This window comes from Mesoplodon densirostris, chromosome 2, assembly GCF_025265405.1.
Source record: "Mesoplodon densirostris isolate mMesDen1 chromosome 2, mMesDen1 primary haplotype, whole genome shotgun sequence".
Classification (NCBI taxonomy): Eukaryota; Metazoa; Chordata; class Mammalia; order Artiodactyla; family Ziphiidae; genus Mesoplodon; species Mesoplodon densirostris.
The window spans coordinates 52,438,348-52,454,726 of NC_082662.1; the positions used below are offsets into that span (position 1 = coordinate 52,438,348).

The 16,379-nt window shown below is 43.8% G+C and overlaps 1 protein-coding gene across 2 annotated transcripts in view; it reads right to left on the bottom strand.

Annotated features, from left to right (window-relative positions):
* Positions 1–2,392: 2,392 nt before the first annotated feature.
* Positions 2,393–16,379, bottom strand: part of LOC132480173 (cytochrome P450 2J2) — a 31,122-nt gene continuing 17,135 nt past the window's right edge. Inside the window, exons 6-9 of one of the 2 annotated variants that reach the window (XM_060084132.1) lie at positions 14,692–14,833; positions 11,518–11,705; positions 8,324–8,462; positions 2,393–2,863 (exon numbers count right to left, since the gene is read on the bottom strand). In XM_060084132.1, the coding sequence (XP_059940115.1) occupies positions 2,685–2,863; positions 8,324–8,462; positions 11,518–11,705; positions 14,692–14,833 (648 nt within the window). In that variant the 3' untranslated portion in view covers positions 2,393–2,684. The remainder of the gene's footprint in view (positions 2,864–8,323; positions 8,463–11,517; positions 11,706–14,691; positions 14,834–16,379) is intronic. The other variant, XM_060084141.1, reaches the window with a different exon arrangement.

The window sequence follows — 16,379 nt, forward strand, 5'->3', positions numbered from 1 at the left end:
CCTTGGCTGTAAAGCCCCACCTGTCCATGCTCTATGCAGAATTGAGCCCAGTTCTATACTGAAGACTCTCTCCTTCTATTGCAATAGTCGTGAATGAAATCTGGTTTTGACACTTTACTACTGTTCAGCTCTGGTTTTCTTTAACAGGAGGGTCCTCCTTACTTTCCACCCATCTCCCACAAAGGAGGGAGGGACACAGTTACCCCTCACCACGGAGGAGGCTTCAAGCCAAGAGGGATTTACCTGTGCTGTGTGGAGGTCCTGGAGTACAAGAACGAGTGCCACATGGAGGTTTGAAATTTCCTATAGGCAATAGGCTCAGTGAGGGCAACTGCAGTGGCTCTCTTGAGAGGGCTCTTTGGGGAGGGACCTCCACAGAATGTCATCTTTGTCATAATGTGACATATTGTGGACCCTGTTGCACAGCCAGCTTGGGGTCATCTTGGATCCTAGCAAGAGGACTGCCTGCACTGGTAATAGGGGATAAAAGGAGCTGAATTTGCAGATGCCCAAGATTGGGAGAGAGACATTAGGTAGAGGAAAAGCATGACCCCCTCAAGGGCAATGCACATGGAGGGCCCTGGTGGATTGGGGGCCTCCTATGTGTCAGACACAGATACAAAGGAAGAGGGAAAGGGGAGCAGGAGCTTCCAAAATAGACCAGCAACAAGAGAGTTACAAAAACGAAGAAAACAAAATCTTTGTGTCATGCTTGCACAGGAAGAGAATTCGTATTTTACAGTTTCTCCAATGAGCTTTGGGGAAAGAAGGAGACATTTTACATGGCCAGAATTCAACTACTCTCAGTCATGTGTCCCCAAGCTTTCTGGTTAATTGTGGTCACACTCTACTTGGCTCTGGGTCCCATTGCATCTATTAGGTCAGGATGAGTGTCCAGGGGTTTTCCATTGATTCCACAGAGAGTAGGTAAACGCCTGCCCACTTAAAATCATGGAAAATTAACAGCAGTGCAGGAATGGAATTCAGAGATCACCCAACAAAGTCCTTCATTTAACAGTTGAGGAGACTGAGCACATAATGGAAAGTCTTTTGGCCAATTTCTCAGTCTTCTACGTGGATGATCTGACTGAGGGAAAAAAAAAGAAGTGGAAGACAAGATCTCAGGTGTTCTGGAAGTTCAAGGCCTGGTTTGATTGGTTTTATTCTAGAAATATCATTTGGGTTGTTTTCTAGAGATGCAACTTTCCAGGAGGTTACAAAGAAAGTACCCTCTGGTGGGTGGCTTTGGTTCTCCCTTTCTGTTGTTCTAGCAACCAGGAAGGACCAAATCTAACTCCTACATATTAGGAAAGGTTACCACTGCATCCAGACATACTCTCAGCTCTCTCAGACAGACTCAGGTGAGCACCAGCTAGACTCAGTCTCTCTCTCTTGCCTGCCACCCTCCGACCACCAATTTTCTCTCTCTTGCGTCTTCCCTCCCCCACCCCACCTCATTCTAATTCTCTCTCTCCTCCCTCCCTCCCTGTTTCCCTTTCTAATGGTCTTCACTGAATTGGCTTTTCTCTGAATCTCAAGCAACAGGAATGAAAAGCCCCAGGTCTTCATGGCCCATTTTGTTCTGACCTATTTAAATTATTTAAGTCTAACCACCTGAGAAAAAAAAAGACCTTCTGTATGGTTTAGGCCTGTTTACCAGGTTTGTTTGTGTTTGTCTGCATGGGGGTTGGCATCAAAACCCCATGGACTGTCAGGGGTACCTGGCCTTCCAGTTGATGCCATTTTCTCCCCTCAATGACTACATGAAGGAGGGTTGAGCAGGATTCTGACATTTCTAGTTCCTGCTATAAAATGTTCTACCAAGGCTCAGCTGTTGTGTTTAGGCAGGGAATACTTGCCAACCAAAAGCTGACATCAATTTGTGAGAAATGATCACACCCACCACATTGTCAAATCCAGTATGAAATGGCTTGGGAATAAATAATGCCTGAGAAGGGATTTAAGGTTAGGAGGCACTTTGAAGGCAGAAAATATTTCCACATTTTTTCCCCCCAAACCTGCTTTCCAGGTTTGGTTAAAGTGGTCACATTCTTCTTGGTCCTGGGGTCTGAGGCCAAGGAGTGTATCCTTAGGTAAATCAGAGAAATTTCTTCTCCATAGAAACCTGCCTATAAATCACGAATCCTACCTGCCCTGCTGACTTCCCAGGGGCCATTCGGAGGCAGAAACAGGATGAGCTTGCCCAGTGCTACCAAGTGTGAGGGCCTTTCTAGCTGACCTCTGTGGCTGCCCCAGGGCCTGACTTCTCTTGTCCACCATTTTGCATCACTCTGACCCGGGCCATCTCAACAGGCCAGAAGCAAGTCCCCGTCTAAGGAAGGAAGCAGGAAGGAGGCAGATCACAGCTATGACTTTTATGATGTGCTTTATGGTTTCCAAATCACTCTGGTTTTTACAGCAATTCTTCCTTTAGAGAAGGAATCACTATTCTCTTTTTATTTCCTGGCTGGAGAGGCAAATCACTCACAACATACCTGATTTGCTCAAGGCTCCACTGGAGATGGCAAAGCTGGGGTTTGGATCCTGTTTCCTCTGAGTCCAGTTCCTATGACCTGTCCTCAGAGGCACTGCATGCTGTTCCCTCACTGCTGAGCAGATGCTCCTGCCTTGGGGGGACATGGCCATTCTTCCTGCTTTCCTTTCCCTCTCCCTCCCCGACAACTTCATGCCCGAGGAACGGCACAGAGGCGGTGGCTCACTGGAGAGATGGTCAGGCTCATTCTGAAGTTCAGACTCAGCTTCTCATTGTTTGGAGGCCTGAAGGTAAATTTTTGCACAAGGGAAGTAAAGAAAATAAACAACTCAATTCTCGCCAACTGTTCTCCAAGGCACATCCGCTTACCTGAAAGACAAAAATATAAGGTGAGTTACCTGTTCAGGCGGCGTCTGTGCCCAGCAAGGACTGAAACCTTCTAACACGTCTTGTGAGACCTGAGCAAATGGAGGGCCCGCTAGGCCCTGGGGCTTTATGTACTCGGCTTATTTGATCGCAGCCACCTGAGTTAACCAAAGCCCAGCGAGCTTAATCCACAATCACACACTCCGATGCCTTCAGTGATCAGGCAGGTGAGGCACAGGTGAGGCACAGGGTGTAGATGAAAGAAGTCAGAGGCCTGGGTTGATCTAGCAAGTGAAGTCTAGCCTAAGGCCTTTCAAAAATCCATTAGCAAACAATAATGACAAAAGCAGACAAAGAACAAAATTCTAGGTAATTTTTCTCAATTGTTAAAAGAAAATTGTTGAAAAGTATAAGCAAGTAAACATCAGAGCAAGGTTTCTCAAGTATGAGGCATCTTTTCTCTTTATCACGTTTCCCTCCTTAATGACTGGAAATCTCTCTGCCATGGCTACCTGCGCAGGGCAGACGCCATCTCATCTCACCTGTGCTTCATATCTTCCGGGTTTCCGCCACGCCCTCCCCCTCATGAACGCGCTGCTCGCCTGACTTGTGTAACAGCACCCCACGCTGGTCTCTACCACCAGCCCTCTTGTGGGTGTTTTAATAACTTACTTTCTCCCTAAGTAATATATATTCACTACAAAAAGAAAAACAATTGTGAAAAGTATAAACACAATAGAAGATCTCATAATCCAGACAGAACCCTTGTTAACATTTTGACATATTTCCTCGTGGTCCTTGTAAGGATTCTCCAGCACACCATCACTGGGATTACGCTCTGTAGCTAATTCTGTGCGCTGCTTTTACTACTTTGTGTTTCCCCATGTCATGAAACTTTCTTGGAAATAGTTTATATATGCATGCCTTTATTTTGTCCTTGCCTGTAATGAGCTGTTGAGGAAATAAAATTAGAGAGTATCTGCAAAAGTGTTTAGTAAATTGAAATATGCTTCAGAATTATATCGTACTTATATTGTTTTGTGCCTGTTTCCCACCAGCGTGTGCCTATTTATCTCTGTTCCCCTCATCCTTATCTCTTTACCCATCACAAACTGTACAATGAGGAAATTTCATTAAAATAGTACCAGATCAGATGTATTGTAAATACCCAAGATTTTCCTAGAAGAATCCAGATATTGTGACAAAACTGGACCTAGGGAGTCAGGAACCAGGATTAAAGTACAGGTTCCGCCAGTAACCAGCTCTGGGCTATGAGTAAACCCTTTATTCTTACAGACCTAAACATGTCAAACTTGTCAAACATATGAGATAATCTCTCTCCTAACTACATTATGTGGCTGGGCAAGGATACCAGTAAGACAGGAGATAAGAATTTGCTTTTAAAATTATGAAAACAAGGGCTACTTGATTTCAAAGCTTCATCCTGGACCACGGGAAACATAGACCTTCTCCTTGAGGCTTCCACTAACTAACCCGGTCAATTACCTCATTAGTAAAATGAGAACACTGACCTAGGGTTTTTTGGGAAAAGTTCTTCCTAACTTTATCTCCTATGATCCAGTGACGTTTTAAACATTTTTTTGAAAAATGAGGACTCAGCCTCTTGCCTTTCATGAAGCTGTCTGCTGCTTTGTTGGATCAAGTGGGAAAAACTTATATGAGGAAAAGAAAATATAAATTTGCAGTAACAGCTTTGCTATTTGCCCTGATTGTGTATGTATCCTCATTCCACACCTGATCATCTTTTGCAGGACAAGGGCAGGAGCTGTCCACACCCCATCCCTTCAGGGAGGCTGTTTTTAGAAAGTGCTGAATGAGGCAAAGCAGCTGTGCACCAAAGCCGGGAGTAGGGCGGGGGAAAGCCAGACAGTTGTGGTGACTTCTTACGTCAGTGTATCCTTCAGGTTTCTATCTCTTGAAAACTGTTTAGCTAGGCCTCATTCTGTCACAGCTGAGGGAATCCCCAAATTGCTTGCCTTCTAAGAATTTCATTCTTCTCAGGCAGAAAGACAGATAGTGAGACCAATTGCTTGCAAAAATGGCTCCAATTTCCCCTCTCTCCCTGTACCCCCATCATTTGCAATGTGATTGCATAGCTCTTCCCATAAAAATTGTGCTACTTTCCCTTCCCCTTGCACCGGGTCTCACCTTATGACTTGCACTGGCAACAGAATGCAGGGGGGAGTGATGGTTGCCAGTTCCCAGCCTGGCCCTTAGGAGGCATTGTGTGCTTCCTGTTCTCCCTCTTGGGCTCTTTATCTTCCACTTGAACACCAGCCCGGCTAGCCTGCTGGAAGATGAAACTTGGAAAAGAGCCCCATTGTCCCAGCTGAGGTCATCCTAGATCCGCCTTCAGCCTGCTGACTTTCCAAAAAGGCCAGAGAGGCCAGTTAAGATCAGTTGAGCTCCCAACTCAACTGCAGACTCGTGAGCAATAATACACACTTACTGTTTTAAGTCACTGAGTTTTCCACCTTTGTTATGCAGCAATGTAATAATTGATACATATGCTATGAACTTGCTGAATCTTAAAATGGAAGGGCCTTTAAGTGGGGAAATGAGTTACATTGTAATTATGCAGGAAGGAGCACTAGATGAGAACGAGGGAACTTGAGTCTTAGGCCCTGTTCAGCCAATTCTTTGGGCATGTGATCTTGAATAAGAAACAATTCTCTCTTATTCTTAGTTTCCTTACATTTAGAAACAGCATACTGATCAATTGCCTGTCTAACTATAAATAACTGGGTTGCTGTAAGGATTAAATGAGATAATTTGCTTGCAAATGAAACCTATAATTAAAAGGGTGTGTTATAATTCTCAATAGCAAAAAAATCAGTGAGTCAAGAATAATTATAATACTTAAAATACACAGGTGAAACTTTGCACTATAATAGGAAATCTGAAGCTCGGGTAGACAGGAAGACTGGAAGGTATTCCCATATCTCATGTCTGCTTTCATGTTAGGACGTGACTTGTCCAACGTGAGGAAAAGTGGCATAGAACCAGAGGAAGAAAGACACAGAAGATCTAATCAGAATCAGTCCAGATACACTCAGGACAGTGTCCTATAGCAGGAAAATCTGGGCTCTGGATCACGCATACATGGGTTCAAATTCAAGGGCCTCCCTTTCTGTACTCTAGTGGCATGATCAACAAAATAATACTGTCTCAGCAAATCAATCTATATTTAATTTAATGATAAGAAACCTATCATGAATTTCTGAGTGTCAACTCAGTGTAGCATAGTTACCTTTTTTAGGAGACACTGCTAGGAAGAGCACAGGCTTTAGTGTTTGATAAACCTGGTTAACATTGAGTTCTAGCTCTGCCTTGTGAGCTTTATAGCTTTTTAGATGCTATAAACGGCCCTGCCAAGCCTCAGGGCTTATCTCCAATGTGGTGATAATAGGAATTTGAAACTTGTAAGTTTACACTAGAACACATGCTCCTTAAGAGATATTTTTTTCTACTTCATTCATTGTCATATCCTCAGGGCTGAATGCCTGACACATGATAGATGCTCAGGAAATATTTATAAAATTAAGAAATTGGGAAATTAGTTGAATTGATCTCTGCAACATATTTAACTCAATACATGGAATATACTAAAATTTTTCTTACTAATTTTACATTGTTATAAATTAAAACACCCTTTTGGAACTGGCTGGCTTGGAAACATGAGAGTTTTCACTGCATCTTCTTTTGTACATTTCAAGTTGTATACCATGTAAATGTATTAATCAGGTTTTTAAAGGGTCATTAGAACTTGAAACAGCAAAAGGACCTCTTCAGGGACCTGTTATAGAGTAGAATCTCATCTAGTTAAGCCTGTGGCACTTAGAGTCACTTGTGATGCCCATAATGAGAAGCAAGTAGCCCTTTTCCTTGCCCCTCCCCCAGCCTCTTCTTAGCAATTGGCTCTAGTTCTGTGTGAATGGGTTGCCCTAAAAAGATCTTGGAACATTTAAAACTCTATAAAAAAGGCAAGTGTTTAACCTTCTATCTGGGAGACAGTCAGGGTCTGAGCTCTTGTTCCAGTGCTCTGGGGGACAGCACAACATGAAGCTGAAATCTCCATCAGAGTCAAGCCAGGACTTAGGAATTAAGGGCATGAGTCCTGGTGATGCTCCACCCAGGGAATCCTAAGTTGCAACCAATAGCAAGAGTGAGTCATGCTGGGACTTACCTGGTGGCACAGTGGTTAAGAATCTACCTGCCAATGCAGGGGACTCGGGTTTGAGCCCTGGTCTGGGAAGATCCCACATGCCACGGAGCAACTAAGCCTGTGCGCCACAACTACTGAGCCTGCGCTCTAGAGCCTGAGAGCTGCAACTACTGAGCCCACGTGCCACAACTACTGAAGCCCGTGTGCCTAGAGACCATGCTCCGCAGCAAGAGAAGCCACTGCAATGAGAAGCCCGCGCACTGCAAGGAAGAGTAGCCCCTGCTCGTTTGAACTAGAGAAAGCCCACGTGCAGCAACAAATACCCAATGCAGCCAAAACTAAATAAATAAATTTAAAAAAAAAAAGAATCTGCCTGCCACTGCAGGGGACACGGGTTCCAGCCCTGGTCTGGGAAGATCCCACATGCTACGGAGCAACTAAGCCTGTGCACCACAACTACTGAGCCTTGTTCTAGAGCCCGTGAGCCACAACTACTGAGCCTGAGCGCCAACAGCCCGTGCTCTGTAACGCGAGAAGCCACCACAATGAGAAGCCTGTGCACTGCAACGAAGAGTAGCCCCTGCCTGCCACAACTAGAGAAAGCCCATGTGCAGCAACGAAGACCCAACGCAGCCAAAAATAAATACATAAATAAACAAACAAACAAAAAAAACATGCTCTAAGGAAAATAAAAAGAGTAAGTCATGCTGGAGTGGACTATCTGGTGTGGACTGAACACTGCTGCTTGCCATTCCGGTTAAACAGTGAAGGCTGCCCTCCATGAGCCATCAGTCACTGCAGCTGACCCCAGTGGTGTGCTCTGAGTGGAATTCAGGCTGCAGAAAAAGAGGATACTGGCCCTAGAGTGTTAGGATACACATACAGGAATAATTTCAATGAGCCCAAAATCTTGCATCTTCCCATAAAAAGAAAGACACTAAAATCATAAACTTGAGATGTCTGTTTTTTTTGTGTGTGTGTGACTAGCAGTAATCTTTTGATGTTTCACTACATGGTTTTTTTCCAGCAAAAACTCCTATATATCCTCATTCTTTCCTTATCTTTTGGGAACAGTCCCTAAGAGCTATCTGAGAGGCTGCCTTCCCAGGGTAGAGTCCTCAGTAACGCCCCGAATAAAACATTCTCAACTTTTAGGTTGTGAGTTATTTCTTCCTGTTGGACCTGGAGACATTCCAACTAAAGCAAAGCACACCAGGGAGAAGAGTAGGGAAGGGCTGAGAGTCTGGGTTCCCACACTCTTATTTCTTGCTACTCACCTACTGAGAAAGGCAGAAAGGCTTCCCTTTTCTTAAACTGTCCATTCTCCAGAAAATGCTCTGGATTGAACATGTCGGGGGTGGCCCACTCTGCGGGGTCCCTGTGCAGTGCAGTCAGGTTGGTCAGGACCATGGTCCCCTGGAGAAGGCAGCAAGGACTCAGGTTAAGACTTGACCCACACAACACACATATGCAGAGGGGTGGCAGTCCCCCCGGCTCCCACACCAAGGCTGAGAGCACCCTGAACTCCCTCAGCCTCCCCAGTCCGCTCCCTCTGAGCCCAACCCCTAGGACCCTGCTCTTTGCCATGGGACAGCTTACCATGATGGACTGGAATTGTCTGCTGGGAATTTTACCTGGGGAAGTGTGACTACTCGACTGCAGAATGGATCTCTGCAGGGACTTGTCAGCGTATAATTTGGGAGGGACCATGTATGCATCAATAAGAGAAAAATGTGACATCTCCCACTCTCTCCCCTCCAACGTCTAGTCCGTTCTACAGAGAGTTTAATAATAGAATGAGGTCGCCCAGTGAAAGGAACCACTATCCTTCCAGATACATAACAAGAGACCCAGGAGTCCTCCTTAGTGTCTCCCTTTCCCTCATTCTGCCTTCATCCAGTCCTTAAACTAGGCTGGTCAACTGTACTTGAAATTTCTCTTGATTCTGTCACCTCCATTTTATGTCCACCACTGCCCTCTGGTCCAGGCTATCACCTTGCTTGGTTAAACTCCTATAATAGCCCTAACTATGTCCATTTCCTCTCTTCCCCTTTAATGTGCTCCACACGCTGAAAGCAGAGTTAGCTTTGAACATGATTTAACCATTCCACACCCGTCCACCCACCACACCTGGAACCTGATACTCTTCAATAGCTCCCATCACTCTTAGGTTAAGGACACATCACCTGCTCCCTGTCTGAGCGACCCTCCTTCTGCCTGCGCTCCCACTATATCAAGCTTCCTTCAGTTTCTCAAACATGCCACATGTTCCCACTCATTTCTGTGCCTTCTTTTTTTTTTTTTTTTCTTTTTTTTTTGCAGTACGCAGGCCTCTCACTGTTGTGGCCTCTCCTGTTGTGGAGCACAGGCTCCGGACACGCAGGCTCAGCGGCCATGGCTCACGGGCCCAGCCGCTCCACGGCGTGTGGGATCTTCCCGGACCGGGGCACGAACCCGTGTCCCCTGCATCGGCAGGCGGACTCTCAACCACTGCGTCACCAGGGAAGCCGTTTCTGTGCCTTTTAATGTGCTGTTCACGTTGCCTGAAATGTCCTTCCTCCCCACTCTATCATCGAGTTGACTCTTAATCATCCTTTAATCCTCAGCTCAAACCTCACTTCCTTTGGGAAGACTTCTTTGCCTGTGCTTGTTCCCATTCCTCATTGCAGCTAGCTTGCATCTTTCTAAAAAGCCAGTGAGTTTTTTCCTCTGGGCAGTTACCATGGTTTGTACTTATAAACTTGCATGATTATTTTCCTCTGAGTTGTTTTCTGAGCCCTAAACGTTTTAGGTGCTTAATGGACATCTGATGAATTAATAAAGAATAATAACTGCTATTATGAGCACTTTCTATAGTCAGCACAAGGTTAAATATTATACATGCATGATCTCATTACATGTTCACCTGTGAGGTGGATTTAAATGCACTTTTATGGATAAAGAATTTGAAGCTCTGAGAGGTTGAATAAGATGCCCAAAGTCACAGGGTGGGAGGAAGTAGAACAATGATTTGAATTAGGACGTTTGACATCAGAGTTATGGCTCCTAGCCTCTACAATGTATAATCAATGGGATCTCACAGTTCCCAGGATGATAATTCCAGTAAATATTAAAAATCAATATTAGAACAAATCTGTTGAGCTGGGATGATTCCCTGGAGCTAAGTGAATTGCTATAAAAATGCAAAGATCACCTGTGAGATAATTTACCTCAGCCTTCACCCACAAGATGATCAATCAGCAAGAAAATAGTAAATGCAATTGCTGCAGGAATAGCTGCTTTTCCTGGCTCTGCAGGGATGGTGACTAAGGGGTGTCCAATGCGGAAGCTCCTCTGGCTTTGCCCTGAGATCATCCCCAGGTACAACAAACAGAGCAACTTAGACAAACTGGATCTAATGGATCCACAGAAGCCACCAAGGTGGAGAAAGGACTGTAAATGTGCAGTGTGCAGAGAGGACACTAGGGGGCATAGGAGAGCTGCCTGCTGAGATCCTAAGAGTGGTGTGCAGAGTGAGAGCAGAATTTCCTTTGTGAGGACCAGGAATTTAACAGGGACCCACTGAGGAATATTTCAGGGAGTCTCTTTTAAAGTCAAAGTAAAGCAACTCCTGTGGAGAGAACATGGTGTAGTACAAAAAAGATGAGGCTGGGAATCAGAACAGTTCCGTTCCTGGAGCCCAACTCTTGTCACTGTAGCTGAGAGATCTTAAGCAAGATTAATTACTCTCTGAGCCTCAGCTTCCAAATTTATAAAATGAGGATAACAGAATTATTCCAAGGACTAAGACATTTAAAATAACCTATATAGTCCTGGAACATAATCCTATTTAAAAAGCATTGGTTCCTTTCTCTCCTTTTCTGATATTTAATACTGCACACCATTGGATTGCTTTCCCTGTGAGACAGTCCCATCAAAGGGCTGTAAGTCAAAGCTGGAAAAATACCAGTGGGGATATTATGTTAGAAACACCAGCATCAATGTGATGTTGGCCCAGGAGGTCTCAAATGTCCCTTCATATTTCAACATTCTATAACCCAGGATTATGAAGCAGAATTTTCTAAAGTAAGTCTGGCAGGTCCCTATCCTGTAAGAAGCTCTCCCAAGGCAAAGAAATGGACCTCATGGCAAAGTCTGACTGAGAATTGCTTCTTGCTGTATCCCCAGAAATATTCACAATGCATGTCACGTAGTAAGAAATCTCATAGCAAAGAAAAGCCAGGCTTTGCCTAAACACAGTTGACCTAGGAATCCTCCTTCCCCTCCATAACACCTATTAACATCCAGTTGAACTAATTTTCTAAGATCATACCCAGGGAACAAAACTAGTATTTCATCAGGCATAATATATCTCTCTTCCTATTTAAGTGATTCTCTAGGACAAGAACACATGTTACTTTTCCAGTTGAGATTCCCACCATTTGCAAATATGAACTTGGAGATCTGAGGCTATGAATGAGCCCCTAATTACCTTGGGCAGGTGGTATCCACCCAGGGTGGTGTCCACTGTCACCTCTCTGGGCACATTCATGGGGATGATGTTTCCCATTCTCTGCACCTCGTGGATGACAGCGTTGGTGTAGGGCATGGACTCTCGAGCTGCCGTGCTTGGCTGCTGTGATTGGCCAAGCACCCTGTCGATCTCAGCTTGGACTTTTTCTGGAAAAGCAGAGGAGGTTCTATTATTCTATTATTCCATAACTTTCCTTGAGCCTCATTAAGTTAAGGAATGGAATAACCAGGATCAAAATGGCTAAAGTTATCGTAGGGTCTCTAGACTAGCTCCTCAGGGAGGTATGTGAATGGAAAGTGGGCCCTGGTGTGAGACAAATCTGGTGGCAAATTCTTGCTCTACAACACTTCTGCTGCACGTTACTGAAATTCTTTGAGCCTCAGTTTGCTCTTCTCATTCCTTAGGATAAATCCACTTCTGCTTTAGGAAGTTTTGAGATTTACATGAACTGATTTAGGGAAGCAACCAACAAATGAAAAAAAATCCCATTAATTACGCCCCAATATCTGTTTTCTTCTTGTTCTACAAAAATAGATATTTTAGCTGGATACCTGGTTGTACAGCTAAAGACTACATTTCCCAGATTCCCCTGTGACTAAGTTCTGACCAATAGAATGTAAGTAGAGGGGATGTTTAATACTTGGAAGAGGCCCTTAAAGGAAGGGTGTGTGCTTCCTCCTCCTTCCTCCCTTCCTACTGGTGGAAAGGCAACCTTAGATGTGAGCCATCTTTGAGAGTGCCAACAAGGGCACCATTCTAGATACAGCAGAGCAACACAATGGAAAGAGCTTGGACCCCAAAAGGGTTCTTCAGAGTCCAGCTTAGAGTTTCTCATTTGAAAGAAAAATAAAACTCTTTTTTTTTAATTGAATATTTAAAAACTTTTAAAATTGTGGTAAAATAAACATAATATATAATTTAGCATCTTAATCATTTTAAGTGTGCAGTTTAATAATGTTAATTATATTCACACTGTTGTGCTACCAATCTCCAGAAATTTTTATCTTGCAAAACTGAAACTCTACATCCATTGAAGAGGATGCCATTTTGCACTTTCCCCAGGCTCTGACAACCACCATTTTACTTTTGCTTTCTATGAATTCAACCACTCTAGATACATTATATGAATAGAATCACACAGAATATGCATTTTTGACTGGATTACTTAGTTTAGCATAATGTCTTCAAGGTTCATCCATGTTGTAGCATGTGTCAGAATGTTTTCTTTCTTTCTTTTTTTTTTTTTTTTTTTGCGGTATGCGGGCCTCTCGCTGTTGTGGCCTCTCCCGTTGTGGAGCACAGGCTCAGCGGCCATGGCTCACGAGCCTAGCCGCTCCGCGGCATGTGGGATCTTCCCAGACTGGGGCACGAACCCGTGTCCCCTGCATCGGCAGGCCGACTCTCAACCACTGAGCCAACAGAGAAGCCCAGAATGTTTTCTTTTTAAGGCTGATTAATATTCCATTGCATTCCACATTTTGCTTATCCATTCACCCATCGCTAGAAACTTGGGTTGCATCCACTTTTTATGCCATTTTAAGCCATTGTTATTTTGGAGCCTCTAATAGGGAAGCTATATTAATATGCTAACTAGGTGGCTTTTAAATTTAAAAAGGACTTCCTTGGTGGTGCAGTGGTTAAGAATCCACCTGCCAATGCAGGGGACACAGGTTCAATCCCTGATCCGGGAAGATCCCACATGCCATGGAGCAACTAAGCCTGTGCACCACAACTACTGAGCCTGTGCTCTAGAGCCCACAAGCCACAACTATTGAGCCCACGCACCACAACTACTGAACCCCGCGTGCCTAGAGCCCATGCTCCGCAACAACAGAAGCCACCACAACAAGAAGTCTGAGCACCTCAACGAAGAGTAGCCCCCGCTCGCCGCAACTAGAGTAAGCTCGTGCACAGCAGAGAAGACTCAATGCAGCCATAAATAAATAAATAAATAAATAAATAAAATTTATGAAAAAAAGTATCTGATAAATAAAAACACAGAGAATTTAAAAATAAATAAATAAATAAATTTAAAGAAAACCCTGTAATTCACAGTTACAAGTGCATTTTATAAGTGCATGACTCAGGACACATAAACATAAATATACACACATATAAAGCAAACATTTATTCATATGTATAAGGAAAGAAAGTTTCACAGAAAAAGCCTTATCCTTAATACACAGAAAGCACTCTGATTTCCCTAATCTATTTTTTTTTAATTTAGGGAAAAAAGTTAGTCTCGATCCACTAAATTGACTTTATGTCCTGTTAATAAACTTTTACCCACAGTTTGCAGAACTGTATCCCAACAGTTTTTATCCTTCATGTGCTTAAACTGTTCTGGGGCCCAGAAAATGAAAAATGATTGTAACAGTCACTGTCCTCGAAAGGATTACAGTCTAAAGGGAAGATATATAAATAATGTGGGGTGAGCAAAATAATGGAGGTGCAATTAGGCAATCTCTAAAGGAAGGAAATGCTAGTAGTTTCCCAGAAGTGTGGGGAAACATCTTAGAGGGGCTGTGGTTGAGTAAACTCTTCAAGCATAGCTAGGAGTTTACTGTGCAGAGAAATTAGGGAAATACATTTTGGTATTATTCTTCTAGGGAAGAGCAGGTGTGATGGCCCAGAGGTACAAATAAGGACAGTGAAATTAAGTGACATATGACTTAATGACGCCCCCATGCAGGGTGGGTAGAGTCGAGGCTGGACAGGCAGAAAGAGGCACAGCAGAGGGCATGATATACCAGATTAAGGAGTATGAGCATTTTCCACAGGGCAATGGAAGACATTACTAAAAGGAGGGAAGGCTGTGACCAGATTTCATACGTGAGTGGAATGGAACTCTTTCCTAGACCTCACCACAATGTCAGTGGACTTCACTGTTTTCCCTACTGGACTGGGAGTTTCCTGAGGGCTGGGACTCTCTGTTATAGTTGTGTTACATGGACCCATCACAATCCTCACAGAAAAACCGAAGAAGGTTCCTATTCTCAATCCCACCTGGCCCAGTAACTGTCCTACCTATCTCTCCATCCTACCATGCTATTTTCTGGTCCCACCTTGGGACAGTGTGTTCCAGGGGGCACCATTCTGACCTGGCCCAGGCCCATCCACTGACATACTCACCTTGGATTTCGGGGTAGAGGGCCATGTAGAGCAGACCCCAGCGCAGGGTTGTCGAAGTTGTCTCCGTTCCAGCAAAGAAGAGGTCCAGGGTGCTGTAGATGAGGTTTTCTTCGTGGAAACTTGAAGTAGTGCTGCCCTTATGCTAGAAAGCACAATGATTATTGGTTTATTCAGATGGTTCTTAGTTGCCACAACACAGGGGCCCTCATCCTAGAGAAAATGTGGAAGGAGAGAGCCCAGGAGAAATAACTTTCCCTTTGGTCATCTCAGGAGGCAGAGGCTTATTACTGCAACATCACTAGAGTCCTCCTGCCCCAAGTGCTGGAAGCTTTTATTAGCTTTGGTGGATGAAACAACACAACAAATTTTTTTACACCCATAATTTGGGAGAATCTAGTATTACACTGGAAAAACAGCCTTGGGTTCCAATATTAGCCACACCATTCACTATCTGTATGACTTGAGCAAGTTAATAAACCTTTCTGTGCTTATATCCTATTTCACAAAATAGAAATAACAATACTCACCCCTTAAGATGGCATTATGAATTATGCGAGATGGAAAGGACACATAGCAAATTCTCAACAAATGTTTGTACTGATACCAGAAAGAATAACTGAATTTCTCTAAAGTACAATAATTCTCATATCTCCCTGTTAGTCTTTTCCTTTTTAAGTTAAACTTCTCTGATTCCAACAGCCATTCCTCATGGCACTCCAGCAGCTTTGCCACGTTCCTCCAGAAGCTTCAATGCATCAACATTCCTCCCTCTGTGGTCCCATACCTGCACACCGTATAGCAAGTGATGTCTCCCCCTCTGAGGAGTAATCAACGCTTCTATTAATGTTATGCCAATCAGGTGAAACAAGAGTGGAGTTGGAAAGAAATCCACATTTCTGACAACTCCAGGAGAACGAATGAATAATCTGATGAGTCAAAGATAATGACACAGATGCAGTGATGTGTGTTAACCAGAGGTGTTACTATGGTAAAGGATATACATCCTATTTTGCTTTATTCCTGTGTCTTTCCTATAGTAATCTTAAAAAGCGGATGACATGGCGATGAGGGAGGAAGGCAAAGGTCCGTCCCATTTGAGGCTAATCTCTGGCAACTGACACAGATTCACTTGTGCTCTGCACTGGGAGCTGGGAGAAGGGGTAGGTAACTGGGCACCGGTCCGACTAATGATGAAACAGCACTTATTCTTCCTTTTGTGCGTATCTCCCTCAGATATGTGCAGGGGACAGAGACTAGATCCTGAGAAGGCAGTATTTGGGCTTTCCAAAGCCCTTAAGCCAAATGCTGTTAAACCTCTATCTTTATTTCTAATTGTCTCATCAATTAACTCATAAATCAGTTCTGAGTTAATGTTATTCCTACACTCTATGAAGTATTGCCTCTATTTTCCTCCCCTGTGGTAGGCTGAATAATGACCCACAAAGATGTCCATGTCTTAATCTCTAGAACCCGTGAATGTTACATGGCAGAAGGGACTTTGTAGATATAGTGAATTAATGATACTGATATGGGAAGATTATCCTGGATTATCCCAGTGGGCCCAATATAATCACAAGAGTCTTTATAAGAGGGAGGCAAGAAAGTCATAAAGAGAAGATGTGAGGATGGTGGCAGAAAAGATGCTACATTGATGGCTTTGAAGATGGAGGAAGGGGCCCTGCAGCAGG